We start from the raw sequence: 16,861 nt of genomic DNA, 5'->3' as shown, positions 1-16,861 counted from the left end.
CAATGCCCATAGACTTTTACATGAATACTTCATCTTATCTCAATTTTCTCTTTTCTTTTTTTTTTTTACATGACCATTCTTATTAATGAGCAGTGGGCTAATACTGTACCAGTATACTTAAAGCTGCATTAACTAAGATTTGGCACAAATATGGATAAATTAAATAAGAAATGAAGTGTTTTCTCCCTGCTGTACTAAACCCCCCCACCCCACTCTGCTACCTTCAGGCCCTGTGTTTATTTCTACTCCTCTCTGAGCAGTGTTAAAATCTGCACTGCACCTCTTCCACGTCTCTGCTGATCCGAGGTTATAAGATGCATTTTTCAAACCAGTATGCCTCATTTCAAAGACAAACTGTGGAGACTCCCTGTGCTGGTACAGCCCAGGATGGGAGCGGCCTGTTAGACCCAAGAAGAGGTCGCGTTCTGTAGCACAGAAAGACTGACAATTTTTTACTTGATTTATCCCAGTTTGTGCAGTTAATGCAGCTTTAATGCCAAGTTATGAGTAGATCTATAGCTACTGGGGCGTTGTGCTGGGCAAAAGGTCTCAGAATACCAAAAAGAAATTACCACAGTGATCCTCAGGGGTCTCCTTAGATTACAAACTTAAATAGAACAAACTAACCTGTGTCACAAAGTTGCCCAGTGTAGCCACTCTCACAGTGACAGTAGGCATCTCCTGTGTCTGAGATCTGGCAGCGACCATGTTTGCAGGACAGGCGACGGCAGGGGTTGAACAGCTCCCCATGCTGGTTACACAGTGCACCACGATAGCCTTCCATGCACTCGCAGCGGTACGACTGAGCGTCCAGTGGGATGCACTTTCCATGGACGCACCTAATAAGAGAGAACTTTGATCAAATGAGCGCTTTCAAAACATTTTGCCCTGTGATACTTACATACTTTCAGATGGATACCACCAAAGAAGCATTCTTTAAAATGCATAGGTGATTGAAAAGTCAAATAAAGTCATGTAAATGTGTGTAGCAGAACTTAGATTTTTTATTTTTTCTTAATCCATTAATCAGCTCATGATTCCTCATATTTATCTTGTGACCCCTTGGAGGGGGTCCAACCCTAGATTGGGAGCCATTGGACTAAGGTATTTAAGGTAAGTAAAATGGTCCTTTCACAAAGTTTAATCAGTATTAATGTCATTTATACATCGCTCACTTTATTACTTTTACTTTTGATACTTTAAGCACATTTTGCTGATAATACTTGTTACTGCACCTGACTTTTAGTAAGTTACTTTGGTAGGATTCTGAATGTAGGACTTCCACTTCTAATAGCTTATCTTAACGTTGTTGTTTTGGTGCTTTTACTTAAGTACTGGATTTGATTTGTATTGATGTTTATGAGAAAACAATGGGATCTTTGCTACGTAATACACTCGCTAGCCACTTTATTACCCCTGTACAATTGTATGCAATTCAATGCAACACTTCCACCTTAACATCTGTGCTAATGAAGCTCAAAATTTTTGTTTTTGGTGAAACTGTCATAAATGTATAAATTATAATGTTGTCCAGTGCAACACCACCTTTAACTATGTCCTCAATAATAAACATAATAGAATTTATACATTGACAACGTCACCAAAAACTGAAACATTTTGAACTTTATAAACACAGATGTTAAGGTGGAAATGTTGCATTGAATTGCGTACAGGTGTACCTAATAATGTGCTTAGTGAGTGTAAATTCTATTCCATTTATCAACGTACTTGCTTCCATGGCAGGGGCTGTTAGTAGGTTGGTCACAGTGTGGCCCGCTCCAGCCTGGCTGGCAGTGACACACTGGGCCCTGGACCCCATCGGGCTGGCAGATGCCATGCAGGCAGTAGATCTTCTTGCAGGGCTCACAGCCCGGTACCACACCAGGCTTCATCTGGGTTTTGGTGAAGTCCTGGAGCTCATTGTTGATGTACAGATTCTGGATACAGCCATGGAAACTGGAACCGTTCTGGATCTGCCAGAGACGGAAGGTGCCCGAGTGTACATCCACTGGCATGCCTGGAGGAAGAGGCAGAAAACACAATTGTTTATATGTGTGAAGACAGGCAAAGTGGGACACAGACAGACAGCTAACATGGGGCTCGTATGAGTGTAATGGAGGAAGGAATTTTCAAACATGTGTGTCCCAGTAGTCAATATGCAATTTGTCAGATTAATGTATGCAACTGTTTTTTCAAGACAACTGATAGTTTGCATTTGAAGCAGAGGACACATCATCTTTGAAAGAGAGGACAACAAGAGGCAGTGTGGTATGGGAAAATGTCTCCTGTAGTGTTAGATGAATGACAAACTGTACTAATCCTGAGCAACTCCTGAACAACCTGCCACATCGGGTCTAAGGCTGCATAGCGACAAACGTGAGAAAGGCTTTCTTTTGTTGTCAGTCAGCTACATCACACGCTACAAATACATACAGTCACATTTTGTGCAAGCAAAATCCATGCAAATACAAAACAAATCTAAAGACTGTGTCTGGTAGTTCTTAGGCAGATCACTAGAGGGCACACTGTACACAATGTAAAAAAAGTTTGATAACAACAATAGATCTGTTGGGTTGTGATGATGGTGTATTATATGATCGGTCATTTTTGAGAGCTATGTTTTATCTGTTTATCTCCCCAAGTTATAATTAGTTATTTGTTCATTACAAATGTGTGTATATGGCATACTGGTGGGTCTGTGCTTATTTTTTGCACTTTGTATTGTGTGGCCCCTAGCAAACACAGTCATGACTGAAGGTGGGTATGGTATGGGCGGAGGAGAGGGTTTGGTATTAGGGTGAAGGTGGGACAGGGTTGCAGGGTTAAGGGGAGGAGCTGGTTGCAGTGGTGACAAAGTGAAGGGGAGGGGAGGTGATTAACAGTAGCATAGTAGATAAGAGTGCCTGCAGAGGAGGGAGGTGTGTTCTGGAGAGGGCCCCTACCCCCCACGTATAGCGGAGCCTCCCCGTTGAGGGGCCGCACCGCCCCAAAGCTGTCCATTGTGGTAGGGAGACCCCCGTCAATGGACAGGTTAACCATCTGGTCGAAGGTCACCAGCTCCACTGTGTGGAACTGGCCGTCGTTGATAGTCTCCGTACTGGCAAAGGAAAATGTAAAAATAAAGTGACTATAGTGTGGAGTCAGCCAACAGTTGAGCTTTTCAAAGGGTACATGGCACCTTACCTGTAGATGGCATGTCCTGGCTGGCTGCCAGGGTCATAGCTGACCTTCACATGACCTTGGAAGAGCTCGACTGCAATATGGTCATTGTCTCCATTGTATAGCAGGATACCATTATCTTCAGCTGTTGACACCTAGAGAGAAAATTTTTGCATTGGGCCTTCAACCATCAGAAAGGGAGAAATGTGTTAATGGTTCACCCATCAGCACACTGTGAGTACCTGTAGAGTGATGTTAGCTTGTGGCCAGTTCTTCAGGTCAGAGAGCAGTAGATAGGAGTCTCTGTCAATAAAGTTGACGCTGACTAGCTTCTCACAGTGTGGGCCCCCGAACTCTGGAGGACACTGGCAGAGGGCACGCCCTCCTCGCTCAACACACGGAGCATTGTTCTGACAGTCAGTCAGCTCACACAGGGACACTGCAGGTGGGGGAATCTCACACAACTGACCACTGTAACAGGAAATGAAAGGTTTTATTTTGGGGAGGGATGTTAATAAGCAGAGGAAACTAAGTCAAAATAATAGCCTGGGCATGTTAAATGTGTGCTCTTCTCACCTGTATCCCTCAGGACAGATGCAGGAGTATCCATTTAACTCATCCACACACTGAGCTCCATACTGACAGCGATGATCCACACAGTCATTATAATCTACACTGCAGTCATCACCAACATAACCAGGAGAACACATACACCTGCAAGTCACAAAAACAATAGTGGAATCAAGCAGAATATGGACACAGCTACCTCCCTGTGTTTACTGTATATAACATATTTTACAATATATAACGTCATCATTTACTGATGTATTGGATGTCACTGGTCACTTACCGGGGTCCAGTTGCAGTGATGAGGCAGGTAGACTGATGTTGACAGGGGTTCCGTCCTGGGGCACACACATCCTCGATTTCTTCACACATCTCGCCTACATAGAAACAAGTATCAAAATTTTACACATAGCATGAATCACAAAAGCAGTAAAACAATGAAGTCATGCAATAAATTTGTATTAAAGCATGACCAGTCTGATATTTTTTATGCAAGATGATACTGTCAAGCACAATTTGTATTACTGGACTCAAATATTCCGTCAGTTTAACTAGTTGTAGCCAGAATCAGACCGGTTTTAAGAATAATCTCATGAATTCCTAACTGTGTTTAGCTAATCAGCTAATTGGTTTTATTATATTTTGTAGTGGCTTGATTTTTGAGTTTGTTTCATGAAATCTATCCACTGGCAATTTTTTGTGTTTTTTTTTTATATATACCCACAAATTCTTCTATATTACAAAATTGTTTGCTTGTTTATACAAGAATATTTTTTGCAGTGTACATTCTTGAGTCAAATGTAAGTCAAGCTGTGCTCTGCACACTAACCTGTGTAATAAGGGGGACAAAAACAAGTGTAGTTGTTGACTCCATCGATGCAGGTTGCTCCATTCTCACAGTCATTGTCTTCGCAGTCGTCGATGTTGATTTGGCAAGTGGAGCCCTCGAAGCCCAGTGGACATGTGCAACTGTGAAAAGATACACACTCATTATGCCTTGTTGAGTTCTTTATGAAATAAATAAGATTGAATTCATTTGTCTCACTAATTTCAATGCTGGTTTTCCTCACCTGAATTCTCCATCTTCATCCTCATTCACTTGGCAGGTTCCTCCATTAGCACATGGGTTACTCACGCAGGCATTCAGAGCCGTCTCACAGTTCTTGCCCTGAGACAGCGCAGACATAATGTTCATTTTAATGAGCCACAACACACTAAAGTACATTTAAGTCTATATTCACAGATACTGCAGGTGGCAGCATTGCGTAGCTCTGACCTTGAATCCTGGAGGACAGCTGCACCTGTAGATCTCCACCAGGTCGCTGTGACAGATGCCTTGGTTCAGGCAGGGACTGGACAGACAGGGGTTACACTTGGCCAGCACCTCAGCATCCACATCTCCTAGATAAGAATGAGTTGCATGTAGAAACTAATACTATTTATGATATATTTCTGTGTCCAATGCAGTAACTCACCTGTACATTCAAACTTCTTTGCAGGTGTGGTGAGCAGCAGTTTCCCTTCCAAGCCCTGTGGGCCAGCACAGCGGGCGATGCCAGGCTCTTTGTAACCAGTCTTCACCCAGTCTGACAGCCAGCGCAGGTGACAGTCACAATACAGAGGGTTGGCACCAATTGCCCTGAAAGAGCAGAGAAAACTTGTGTTGTTTTATCTCATTTAGTCTGGTGATGTCACTGTAGTGCATTCCTTCCCCAGCAGGTGTCTCTAGACCCTCATATAAAACAAACTATGACAAACTCAACTCTGTACTATCCAACTAAAAACCCTGAATAAAACCGATTTAAAGCTGCATGCTCAATGTCACTTTGTACCGTACATCATCTGGAGGAAGGCTTCTCAATTATAGAGAAAGGTGTGAACAGAAGGTGTTCTTAACCACTTCTGTCATGATGGTCATGAATCAATGCCGCTCCGTCCTTCTACTGGATGCACAAACACGCCTGAATCAATGCTGTTCCATTACGGTGGAACACAGGCTCATCTTTCAGGCCGGGCCAATAGCTGACACCTGACATCTGCTAACATGAAAGCCAGTTGACTGTGACTGCGGATCAATGGCTCCCCTCCATCTCTCCCCTCACCCTGTTTTCATGCAGCCTTGACTCGTGTACAGCTTTCCATAAAATGTCTTTTTTTTTTTAGTCCTCTCTATCCGCCCTTCTTCTTCTCCAACTGACACTGATAGCTCTATTGATCAGTGACTGTCAGGGGATGATGTGAATATCTAAGTGGGATGGCAGAGGGCACACAGTAAAAATACACCACACACCCGACGGACACACAGGATTACAGACAGAAATAAACAAATAAAAAACACTAATGTCTACAGACCAAGGAGAATCTGTATGTGCGTTTAAGCAAACATGGATGTGTGTGCGCTTTGGAGATGAGACAGTAGAGGGTTCTGTGTTTTGAATGACCACAGGAGTGTGGCTGATTATGGGGGGGTGGAGTTTGGCTCACGTGGAGCCCACCAAAGGAGACTACAGACAGGCCACTGTGAGCTGCATGCTTCAGCTGTCTGACCAGACCCCCTCTGTGCCTTAAAGAATGTATGTGTGTGTGTGTGTGTGTGGGTACATGTGTGTAGACTTCACAAACTCAGTGGTAAGTGCAGATGGTATCACATAAGCTGCCACTGGGGCATACGGTTGTGTGTGTGTCACAACTTACAAGTGGGAAAGCGAGGACACATCGTTGAAGATGCCATCAGGGAGCTCTGAGATTTCGTTGCCATGGAGAGACCTTAGGGGTGATGAAAGGAAAGACAAAAGAAAAAAAAAATGACCATGGACATATTTCATCACAGGAAATAACTGCTATGTTGGCCAACTGTTTAGTTACACTGTTAAAGTACACAATGAGCACAATAGAGCAAATATTTGTTCATCCCAGCTTCTTGAACTGGAAGATTTGTTGAATCTTAGACTCCTATGGGGCGGCAATGGTTAGCACTGTCGTCTCACAGCAAGAAGGCTCTGAGTTTGAACCTGGTGGCTGACTGGGGCCTTTCTGTGTGGAATTTGCATGTTCTTCCCATGCCTGTGTGGGTTTTACTATGGCTTCCTCCCACAGATTAATTGGCAAATATACATTTTCATTTTCTCTGTGTGTGATTAGCTGTTTGTCTTTATGTGTCAGCCTTGTGATAGACTGGCAACTTGTCCAGGATGGATGGTGGATAGTCTCCTGTGAAAGAATATGGACAATTTGGGGTTTTGAATAGAGAAAATGAGCAGTGTCGAAATGTGATCTTGGGAAACTATCATCACTATTTTGCACATATTCTCTGGCATTTTATAGACAAAACCATCAGGGGGAAAAAGGCAAGCTGCAGCCCTACACGCTGCATCTCATTTTTTGAAAAATAGCAGTAAATAGGTTGAGGGACATTTCATTGTTGTGCTGTCAGTCTAAATGGGCAGTAGCTGGTTTGTATTTCTGGTTGAGCCTTGTGCCGCTGGCAAAGATGTGAGGCACTGTTAGTCTAGCAAAGAGTGGTGTCAAATTTCTGGCTGGCAGGGCCAACAAGGGTACTGATGGGGGGGGCGGGGGTGCAGAATTGCACCATATGCAGGACAGTGAAAACAGTGCAGTTAGCACATGTGAATATTTGGCCACATGCATGAATATTAATATTGTTTGAGTAGACTATTTTATATATACCATGTTTCTTATGTTCTCTGCCTACTGTCAAGGTTGGCCAGCATGGCTTAATGACTTTATGACTGATGGCTGCTGTAATCCACCAGGTCATTACCACCTCCAGCCATCGGCTGACTTCATGCTAATGTTACACAGCTCTGTCCAAAGAACCAGTGTGATGAACACGTGATGAACAGAGGTGATGTATGAAACCTCACAATCTCTAAATTATCACTAAGCTGCGAAAGGATCCAGTGAGTGAAGCTGGACTCTGTTAAGCGTTCAGAGCTCAAGTAAAAAAGGGAAAATATACAATATAACCATCTGAGACAACAAGCCAATTGGTTTGTGTGCAGGGGAGAATGCTTATAAGTGCAACAGAATGAGTAGTTTGGTTGTGGTAGTCAAAGAACAGTTAGGCTGCTGAGGGCATGGGGCCAGCAGTGGTGTGCCAGCCAGGTAAACGTCTCATGGGAAAAAGGAGCCAGGTTGTCTCTAGGAAGAAACATGATCTGGCCTTTTACCAACATTCTTTGTCCGTCTTTGTCTTTTTACATTTTTTCCTACAGCTGTGTATCTTTACATCACTCCATCTTACATATGTCAACTTATCTCTAGCATGACGCAGCTGCCACCATGGAATTACATTTGATGTTTCTGGACAGAGAAATGATGGTTTATGACTAAATCAAACACACAGGCTGTCCAAGCAACCTTCTGAACTGTGAACATTTTCACCTGCAACCATGTACTAATACTAAATGATTCCGTGAGTCTTCTGTTTTTGCTTTAGCTCTTGTTTTGAGGATCTTGCAATACTGGCATTTTCTCACAGCACTGTCCAACAGAAGTTGGAGAAAATCTGTTTTCATTTCATTTGTTGTAGGCTTTACTTTCTTTTCTGTTCTTTTCCTTTATCACACTCAAAGCCCTGGTGGGTTACGCCCTGGCACTGTCTCGGCTCATTCACCTCACACCTAATACCCAGCAGGCCAATTAGCAGCTTATTAATCTGCATTTCAAATCGTAACCATCATACGCACACAGATGTACACTTACACCATTTCACATCCATGCAATGCTCAAATCCCCGGTCTGTGTGAAGCCCTGAGCATTAATGATTCCTCTCTGTAAAGCCAAAGGTGCAGCATTATAAAGACTTTGGCACCTCAGTGTATGAATATGAGCGTTGCCCCTTGTAGCTAGCTTGACATCTCACTGTGGTTTTTGACAAGCTTCCAACTTTGAATCTAGTGTGGAGTCTTAAACTGAAAACTATTAAATGGAGCTCACTGTCACTTCAGTTTAGTTGCACCCCCGCAGCCACGGTACCAATTGACCTCTAATGGAAGGCTTATGATTGATCACACCAGCAGTACAGATATCAAAGGTTCTTTTTTTTTGTTGCTTCATTTGGTCTCCTGTCTAACTGAGACAATAAGGTAGTCCAGACAGTCTGTGCGTATATGTGAACTTGTATATAGTTTTAAGCCTGAATGGTGTTTGTGGTGTTGGGGGAGTGCCTCACTTGGCATCAAGCACAGTTACACGAGAAATATCTTAGAAGTAAAGGTGGCGTGAGTGAGTAAGAGCAGAACGGATGCAGCTTCATTAGAGATCAAAGTAATGCGCCTGAGCTAGTGAGGTGGTGTCAGCTAATGATGACCGAGCTTCATTCTCATACCACAATAAAAAGGGGCCCTTACGCTGCATGTCTCATAATGATTGGGGGCTTTAGTCAGATCCTGCTGTAAAAAGAGGCTTTGTTGAAGCTTTGTTTTCAGTAGTAAAAAAGTGTGCCTGCTAGGAGCACACATGCAAGACTGATGTCTACTCCCACACACATACCAACAGGCACCAAGCCTGTAAATGACAAACATGTAGTCTATGCATACAAGCAGTAACACACACACACGCATATACACAATCATATGCAAAAATAATCGTATAAGGGGTGCTGCAGGGTCTGGTCTCTGTTTCTCCCTCACAGAATTAAACTGTACATTTGAGTTAAAGCGTGGGGCATCCAGCTGCTGTAGCTTTGATGCAGGTCCAAAGATTGGTTTGGTTTCGTCATCTATCTGTCGAGCGTATTTACATTCTACATCTCAGTTATTTCGCAGACTTTTTAATCCACAAGGAGCACACGGTCACTGAGAGTGCACAGTCAAAGACTTCATAACTTCATAAAAGCCGGGCGGCAGTGTCAAAACCATTACACTTAGCAGGGCAAACTTTTTCTGGTAATCAGTGTCAGAGTCATTCTGTACAGTGGACTTGTGGGGGCACGTGTCTGGCCCTGATGGTAAGGTAGTGATCAGCTCAGGGCATTTAGATGTCAAGTGACAGGCTGGGCAGATGTCTGAAGATGAGATGTGGGCAGGAAGCAGTGCTGCAGCCCCCATTGCTGCCATTTAAACAGAGAAGTGGGTCAGAGGTTGTGTGCATGTGCAAATTCATAGGTCATAACTGTTTAAATTGTGTTTCAGTCCTCTGGAGTCAACCAAAGATTCTGAGCGTGCACTGTTTCTGTAGTTGGTGCAAGATGCAAAAATATCCTTAATAACTCACTGAAATGAGTCCTATCTTGTTTTAGAACTTTTCTTTCAAAATAACTTCAATCCAATAAAGCTGCTGTTTTGATCACTGCCTAAAATTATCTGACAAAAAAGAAACATTTAATTTGCATGAGAAAAAAAACAACCAATGTTTTACCAATGGATTTCAAGATTTTACTCTAGACAGTCATTTTAAGATGAGCACACACACACATAATACAATCATAAGAAAAAGTAATAGAACTATTTGCAATTTCCTGGTTTTCTGCATAAATTGGTCATGAAATGTGATCTGATCTTAACAACTGGTTGAACCACCTTAACCAGTTATTAAAACACTGTTGCCATTACTTTTTCCACCTTCACTTTGTATAATTAATCGTTGTGGTCAATAAAGACATGAACGATCGTGACTGTTTTTTATCAGCTTAAAATATTGTGTTTGTTGACATTTGTGACTTTGGTGAAGATCAGATTGTGTTTCGTGACCAATTTATGCAGAAAAACCAGGAAAACGCAAACATTGCCATGACTTTTTCTTGCGACTGTAAATGTATAATACAGTATGTATGTATTTAAAATGTAAAAATAAACTCACAGCAGACGGAGAGAGTGCAGTCCACTAAAGGCCATTTTTGGAATACAACGCAAGGAGTTGTAGCTCAGGATTCTGCAATGTAAAAATAATTATATGTGGATGTATATACAGTAACATTCAGCTGTTTCCATTTTACTCTGAGGACAAGAAAGAAATACTAGCTCTTTGGTCTGAGGGGCTGAGGCTAGTCGAGACTTACAGAGTAGTGAGCTGGCTCATGTTAGCAAAAGATGAATTGGTCAGGGAGTTGATCTTGTTGTTGCTAAGGTCTCTGAAAAGAAAACAAAAAAAACATTAAGTTTTACTAAGCTGACAACTTTTTCTATATCTGTGCAGTGAGACAGGCAGTAGACAGACATAAACTTACACCAGCTGCAAGTATTTGAAGGAAGACAATTCTTTTGGCACAACACTGAACTGGTTTCCATCCAGATACCTGAAGAAAGAAAAACACACAGACCAGTAAAGAGCCAGTAAATCTAAATGTTCCATTCAGGTCAAGATATAATGTGTATCCTGAAACAATCTTCAAAATAAAACATTAAGCCCATTACAAACAACTACAACCAACTAATAGTAAATCCGACCACAGTTGTGTCCAACCTTTCAACAACCTCTTTCTTGTTCAAGTACTTGATTTTATATTCTGAACCACTGTCATATCTTCTTTGAGAAACTTTAATGTAGGAATGCACCTAGTATTACTATAAATACTGCAGCTACACTTGTCAGAAAGAAGATGTCTCATATGCAACAAAGTTAGTGCAAACCACAACTGTTTCAAATTAAAAGTCTTTCTGAAACTTATGGCTTTTACTGGGAAGGTACAGCAGGAAATATTGAATTATTTGATGAGACATTTTCTAATTGAGCAGTTTAGTAAAGACATATACTGGGTTATATATGATTTCTACTGGGCATGAATCACTGGGCAAAGATGGCATACATGTTACATTCAGGACATTTTTGTTATTTCCTGTTCTGCAGCACTTCCTGAATGACCCAGCATGACTGAAATGACTGATACACTTGTGTGTGAACTCATGCACGTGTATGTAGAAGCTACTGCAGTTGACATTATGCCTGCAGGGATGCAACCACCCTGCTGACTATTGTTGATGACTGCACTAAGGGCAAGAAGGGGAGCAGAGTGGGTGCTGGTTAGTTACGGTGTGCGTGGGATTTGGTGGGGAGGCTTAGGTATGAGGTAATGATGGTGCAAGGGACACTTGGGATAATGATGGTGACTACATGAAAGCCCGGAACAGAGGGGCACATCTGGTCACACCTGCTGGGACAATGACAGGCTTTAAGGCTTGCACAGCATGTGTGTGCATGTGTGTGTGTGTTTATCAGTCTGAACCACTTGAAGCAGTATTGGAAAGTTCCAGACCCATTCCCTTCCCTCCCCTTTCCATTGAAAACTGCTCATTAAAATGTCCTTTTGCTCCCCTATGCTCCTGTGGACAGGCTTTTGGCCCTCACACAAATATGCACACACACAGTCTGATCCTTGGCTCTGAGTGAGAGAGTGACATCAGTGCTTGCCCTGAGGTCTACAGGGAACACAAAAGAAAAATGTCTGAGAGAATAACTGCAGGATTTATGACTCCTTTCCTCTTCTCCAAATACTGAGATCTGTTTTCTTTGCCTATAGTGTTTTCACTAACTCTTATCTCTTTAACACCTCCTCAACTGCTGTCTACCTTTTAATATGGTCTCCTTTGGCTTCCTTCCCAGTCCTGCTTTCATCAAAGTCAGACAATAATAAAATAATACCTGGAACTCAAATTGATAAGATAAACATGCAATTAGCATAACTAATGCCAAGGAACTTACAGTTCAGTCACATTTCTGGGGATGCCTTTGGGCAGTGTGTGGAGGTGCTTGTTGCTGCAGCGCACCACAGTCTCCAGGCAGGTGCATTCATTAGGACACTGGGGTCTGGGTACACAGCTCGACTCCTCTTGGCCTGGTAAAAAGAGGACAGAGGGGAGTCAGATACCAGAGAGGAGGAATGACCAGGAGGATCAGAAAGTATTAAAAGCATATAGAAAGACAGAACAAGCCTAATGGCAAGACAGTGCACAAACAGAAAAATCCTGCAAGCTGATGGTGAGGCACTGAGACAATGAAAAAAGAGGAACAGAAAAATGAAAAGTAAAATGGGACAGAAAGAACGAGAGGGCCCTTGCTAATGTAATATCGACCAGCAAGAGCAAAGAATGGAAGCTGCCTGAGGCCTGAAGACAAGTCTAACATCTATTCAGGTGCAAATAAGCCGACTGGTCAATAAGGCAAACAGCTCAATAGCTCCACTCAGCCCGCCATCGACAAGCAACTTAGGAACTGCTGAGTAGCAATCTATTCAGCAGACAAAAGAGTCACACAATAGCAGTCCGTTTTATTTAAGATGATCTTTAAGCAGCTCTTATTCATAACATACTGCTTAAAATCTTCATCAGCCAGAGCCAGACAGGTTACTTTCACACATAGTGGAGGTAATCTGCTATAGTTAAGATATTTATCTCCATTCAAAGAGACAGATTTAAAGTAGAAAAGCTGCAGCAAAACTTCAAAATCAAAATAATAATATGTAGTTGTGTGTCTTGGTACCACCCACCCTCCTCACAGCGGAAGTCAGGCAGAGCTACATCCTGCAGAGGGATCTCTTTCAGGAAGGCAGGACGCTGACAGCGAGGGTTACCTGTCACAATTTTCCTACTCCTCAGCCAATCACCAAGCCAGGACAGCCGGCAGTCACAGTTGAAAGAGTTGGCTAAGAGGTTGCTGGGAGAAGGTGAGCATAAGAGAGGTTGTAAGAGCACTGACATGTGAAATGCACAACAGAAGGTAGGCAGGCATGTGTGTATGCCAGGGTCTCACAGGGTGGAGAGGGTCTGCAGAGTGTCAAAGGCTCCAGGACTGATTGTGGTCAGCTGGTTGTCATACAGAGACAGCAGGCGGACATTGTGCAGCCCGGTGAAACTGTTGTTGTGGACACAGCTGATCTTGTTGTTCCTCAGCATCCTAAAGAGAAAGAAATAAAATACTGCTAAAACTCTGAAACCTTTCCTTGCATTTTGAAAGCATGAACACACCTGAGTGCGTGATTGTTTGATGTTTCTGTATCACTCACAGCATACGCAGGCCATCAAGGCCACGGAACATGTCACTTCGGACTGTGTCAATTTGATTGGCTGTAAGGTGAAGTTCATTGACTGACGATGCACCTTCAAAAGCCCCGTCCTCAATCTCTGTGATCTTATTGTTGCTGAGGTTACTGTGGGAAATAAAGGCACGTCAGACAATAAAATATAACATTATTATGAAATCTAATGCTAAAAAAATCGAATCAAAATTTCACCTACATTTTCTTCAGCTGGGAAAGGTTCTTAAAAACTCCCGTTGCCTCCAGAGTGGTGATCTCATTGTTGTTAAGGCGGCTAGAGAGAAAAGTTGAAAAGGTTGAACCATACAAACAAAGAAGTCCATTCAAATGTAAAGTTCTCTTTAAATATTCAATGCTTGGTCCACAACTTTCTATTTCTTTCTAATCAAATTCAAAGGATCCCGTCATCACTCTTGCTTAGCACTCTATATTATTCTGTTAGCAACAAATAGGTTTTTCCCTTGTTTCTTACAGTTCGGTGGTGGATGCAGGGATATGCTCAGGGATCTTGGTGAGCTTCAGGTTGGAGCAGTCCACTACGCTGGATTCACAGCGACACTTGGGAGGACACACTGGATCACTGTTACAGGCATTATTCAGACGCGTGTCCTCTGTGCCTGGACAAAAGAAAATTCAAACACACACACTATTCATATAACAAAAAAATGACATCAGGCCTTTCCCTGTTCCTATAACACAGATGTCTGACATTCCTGTGATGCTTTTAGTCACACATCTGCTCCCATCTGTATGTCAGTCGTTTGCGCCGGTGTGTGCAGCTTCCCTAACTTCCCTAACTTCCCTAACTTCCCTAAAGAACATCCTGCAGCTCTACCATTCATAGAAGAGAGATGAATGGGTGTGGGTGGGGATGGGTGGATACAAGGGGGCAAGGGTGAGTTATTTTAGAGTGGCGATAGAGTGGGAGCATTGGGGTGAGAAGAACAGTAGCAGGGGAGATTGAGATAGGGATGCCAAAGAGGATTTGGGCAGCCAGCTTCAGTGAAGCAGAGCGCCAGAGAGAGAGAGAATTGTGGGAGAAAGGTGGTTGAAATGACGCACAGGAAGTGAGTGTAGACAGTTGATGGGAGGCAGAGAGAGGGAATGGAAAAAGAAGTGCAGGAAAGAAAAGGGGCAAAGGGAGAAAAGAAATTAATGTTCAGTGGGAGAGATCTGTCCCAATACAGGATGAGCATGAAGGAGGTAGCAAGGGGAGTGTGAGACATTCTCCTGCATGTCCTCCGTCTATGAATAGATGTTACGTGCCAAAAAAGCGTGCTGCCAGTTATGTCATGGCTGCTTAATAATGGAACAGCACTGATATCCACTTAGAACAGTGTATGTGTCTGTGAGTGTGTGTGTATTTTGCCACAGTGTTTGTGTGTGTAGAGCTTATGCGTGTGCATATGTTCCATTTAGAAGGAACAGCTCTGTGTTTTCTGTTAGGCTTTTGCATCCCATTCCTTTTTGCATGCTCAGATTCGTGCACCTGAGGTTTGGAGATGACGTCAGCGGGACACCCAGACCACAGTTAGGAGCAGGAAAACCTCAAAGACCCAGGACAAAATCCTACGGTTGAGTACAAAAACGTCTGTCCAAATAAATGGAGCTGATTCATAACCTAACCTCAAACCCTCATTACTGACTTTATTAAAATAAGTTTGGACAGTGAAAGCGGGAATTGCATTCACAGAAAGGATTTCCTCTGGTTGCCTGTGTCACTTTTCAGAGTGGCTCAGACGCAGCGATGCAGGTCATTAAGGAACTTTCCCTTGCTAGGCCAGACAACAGGAAAAGGCATTTCCTGCTACAGGGGAAGCAATGAAAGTACAGCACAACACTTTGAACATGAGGATGTGGAGGAGCCAGGGGAAATTCATGAGCTTGATTAATTGTCATTGTCACAAGTGTGTTGTGGTGACACTTTTACTGTCAGCAGATTTAAACAAAACTTTGAGAAAACACAGAGGACAGGAAAAAGGTTTTCCTCTCTCTGTGGCGCAGCATGACTCATTGCTAGAGTTGCACAAGTTCTCATAATTCCCTGCAGCTTGGTTCCTCATTATCAGTGCATTATAGAATTCCCGTGCTGTCAGTGACTTTGTGTGTTGAGTGTATGTACATGTGTATTGTGGAGGCTTTTGTTATCATTCAGGGAGGATGAAATTAACCACATTTGGCTTTGATCTTCCTCCTACTTACATATACTCCCATTTGTTCCCTAAGCCAGTGTAGAGCTTTATCTCAGGTAAACACTCAAAGACAAATTAATTTTCACCCACACAGACACTGAATCACACAAGCATCCGCACCACAAACACACATACACAGACAGACTTAGACACACATCACTGCTCCTCCTAGTTAATTTCTTGGAAGTGCTCTTGTTAAGAGGCCCGGAAACATCCGCTGATAGGAATCTGGTTCCTCTGGTGGGCTTTATTTTCCTTAGCTTTTACTGATAGAAAGGACACACTTTCCTTTCCCTCTGTCCCTCTCTCCCTCCCCCTTTTCTGCCCCTCTTGGTGAGCGACCGTCTGTGCTAATGCCAAAACAAAGAGCCACTTCCTTTTCATTCTATCTGCTCAGACTGGAAGGAAAACAGAGCTGAGGAGAAACAGACACTGTCACACATATATCGTATTAAAATGTACACATAGTTAGTCACTTGTGGGCCCAATTAGCTGTTCTCACATGCATACATACTTAAGATGCCACTATCACCAGCACTGGCAGACCAGTTCCTCTGAACTCTATCATCCACGTTAACTGATGGTTCCAGTCTATTAAAACTTTCATAGTCATTTTCATGAAATGAATCAAAAGTAAGTGCAGCATAAATGTTGGTAATACTCTGTTTGCCCATAACTAAAACAAGCATGGTAGGTCACAGAACGTAGAAACCTTTGTAATAACGTCACCATTCTCTTTTGGTTTGACTAACCTGGTTTTGTTAAAACTTGTATTTCATGCCTCATGTGACTTATTTTCAGCAGCATTGTTACCACCTCTCAGTAATGAACTTGGTAAATAAAATAAAACTAAATTAAGAAAATGGGTGATAAGAAACTGAAATGATATTTTAACCTGTGGGAGATTTTTTTTTTTTTTTTTTTTTTTGAACAGAAAGGGAAGGAAAAA

The 16,861-nt window shown here is 42.6% G+C and overlaps 1 protein-coding gene across 1 annotated transcript in view; it reads right to left on the bottom strand.

Annotated features, from left to right (window-relative positions):
• slit1a (slit homolog 1a (Drosophila)) overlaps positions 1-16,861 on the bottom strand; it is a 75,745-nt gene that overhangs the window by 1,025 nt on the left and 57,859 nt on the right. Inside the window, exons 16-36 of the mRNA XM_020601870.1 lie at positions 14,193-14,337; positions 13,920-13,994; positions 13,688-13,831; positions 13,435-13,578; positions 13,172-13,338; positions 12,388-12,520; positions 10,916-10,984; positions 10,748-10,819; positions 10,549-10,620; positions 6,421-6,492; positions 5,202-5,365; positions 5,003-5,127; positions 4,797-4,894; positions 4,556-4,695; positions 4,010-4,103; positions 3,736-3,873; positions 3,402-3,630; positions 3,184-3,314; positions 2,943-3,097; positions 1,729-2,017; positions 628-839 (exon numbers count right to left, since the gene is read on the bottom strand). Of these exons, the coding sequence (XP_020457526.1) occupies positions 628-839; positions 1,729-2,017; positions 2,943-3,097; positions 3,184-3,314; positions 3,402-3,630; positions 3,736-3,873; positions 4,010-4,103; positions 4,556-4,695; positions 4,797-4,894; positions 5,003-5,127; positions 5,202-5,365; positions 6,421-6,492; positions 10,549-10,620; positions 10,748-10,819; positions 10,916-10,984; positions 12,388-12,520; positions 13,172-13,338; positions 13,435-13,578; positions 13,688-13,831; positions 13,920-13,994; positions 14,193-14,337 (2,868 nt within the window). The remainder of the gene's footprint in view (positions 1-627; positions 840-1,728; positions 2,018-2,942; positions 3,098-3,183; positions 3,315-3,401; positions 3,631-3,735; positions 3,874-4,009; positions 4,104-4,555; positions 4,696-4,796; positions 4,895-5,002; positions 5,128-5,201; positions 5,366-6,420; positions 6,493-10,548; positions 10,621-10,747; positions 10,820-10,915; positions 10,985-12,387; positions 12,521-13,171; positions 13,339-13,434; positions 13,579-13,687; positions 13,832-13,919; positions 13,995-14,192; positions 14,338-16,861) is intronic.

The sequence above is a fragment of the Monopterus albus genome, unplaced genomic scaffold (genome assembly GCF_001952655.1).
Source record: "Monopterus albus unplaced genomic scaffold, M_albus_1.0 scaffold52.1, whole genome shotgun sequence".
NCBI classification, from domain to species: Eukaryota; Metazoa; Chordata; class Actinopteri; order Synbranchiformes; family Synbranchidae; genus Monopterus; species Monopterus albus.
Note: the sequence above shows the minus strand (reverse complement) of the source record. Positions and strands in the feature narration are given on the sequence as shown.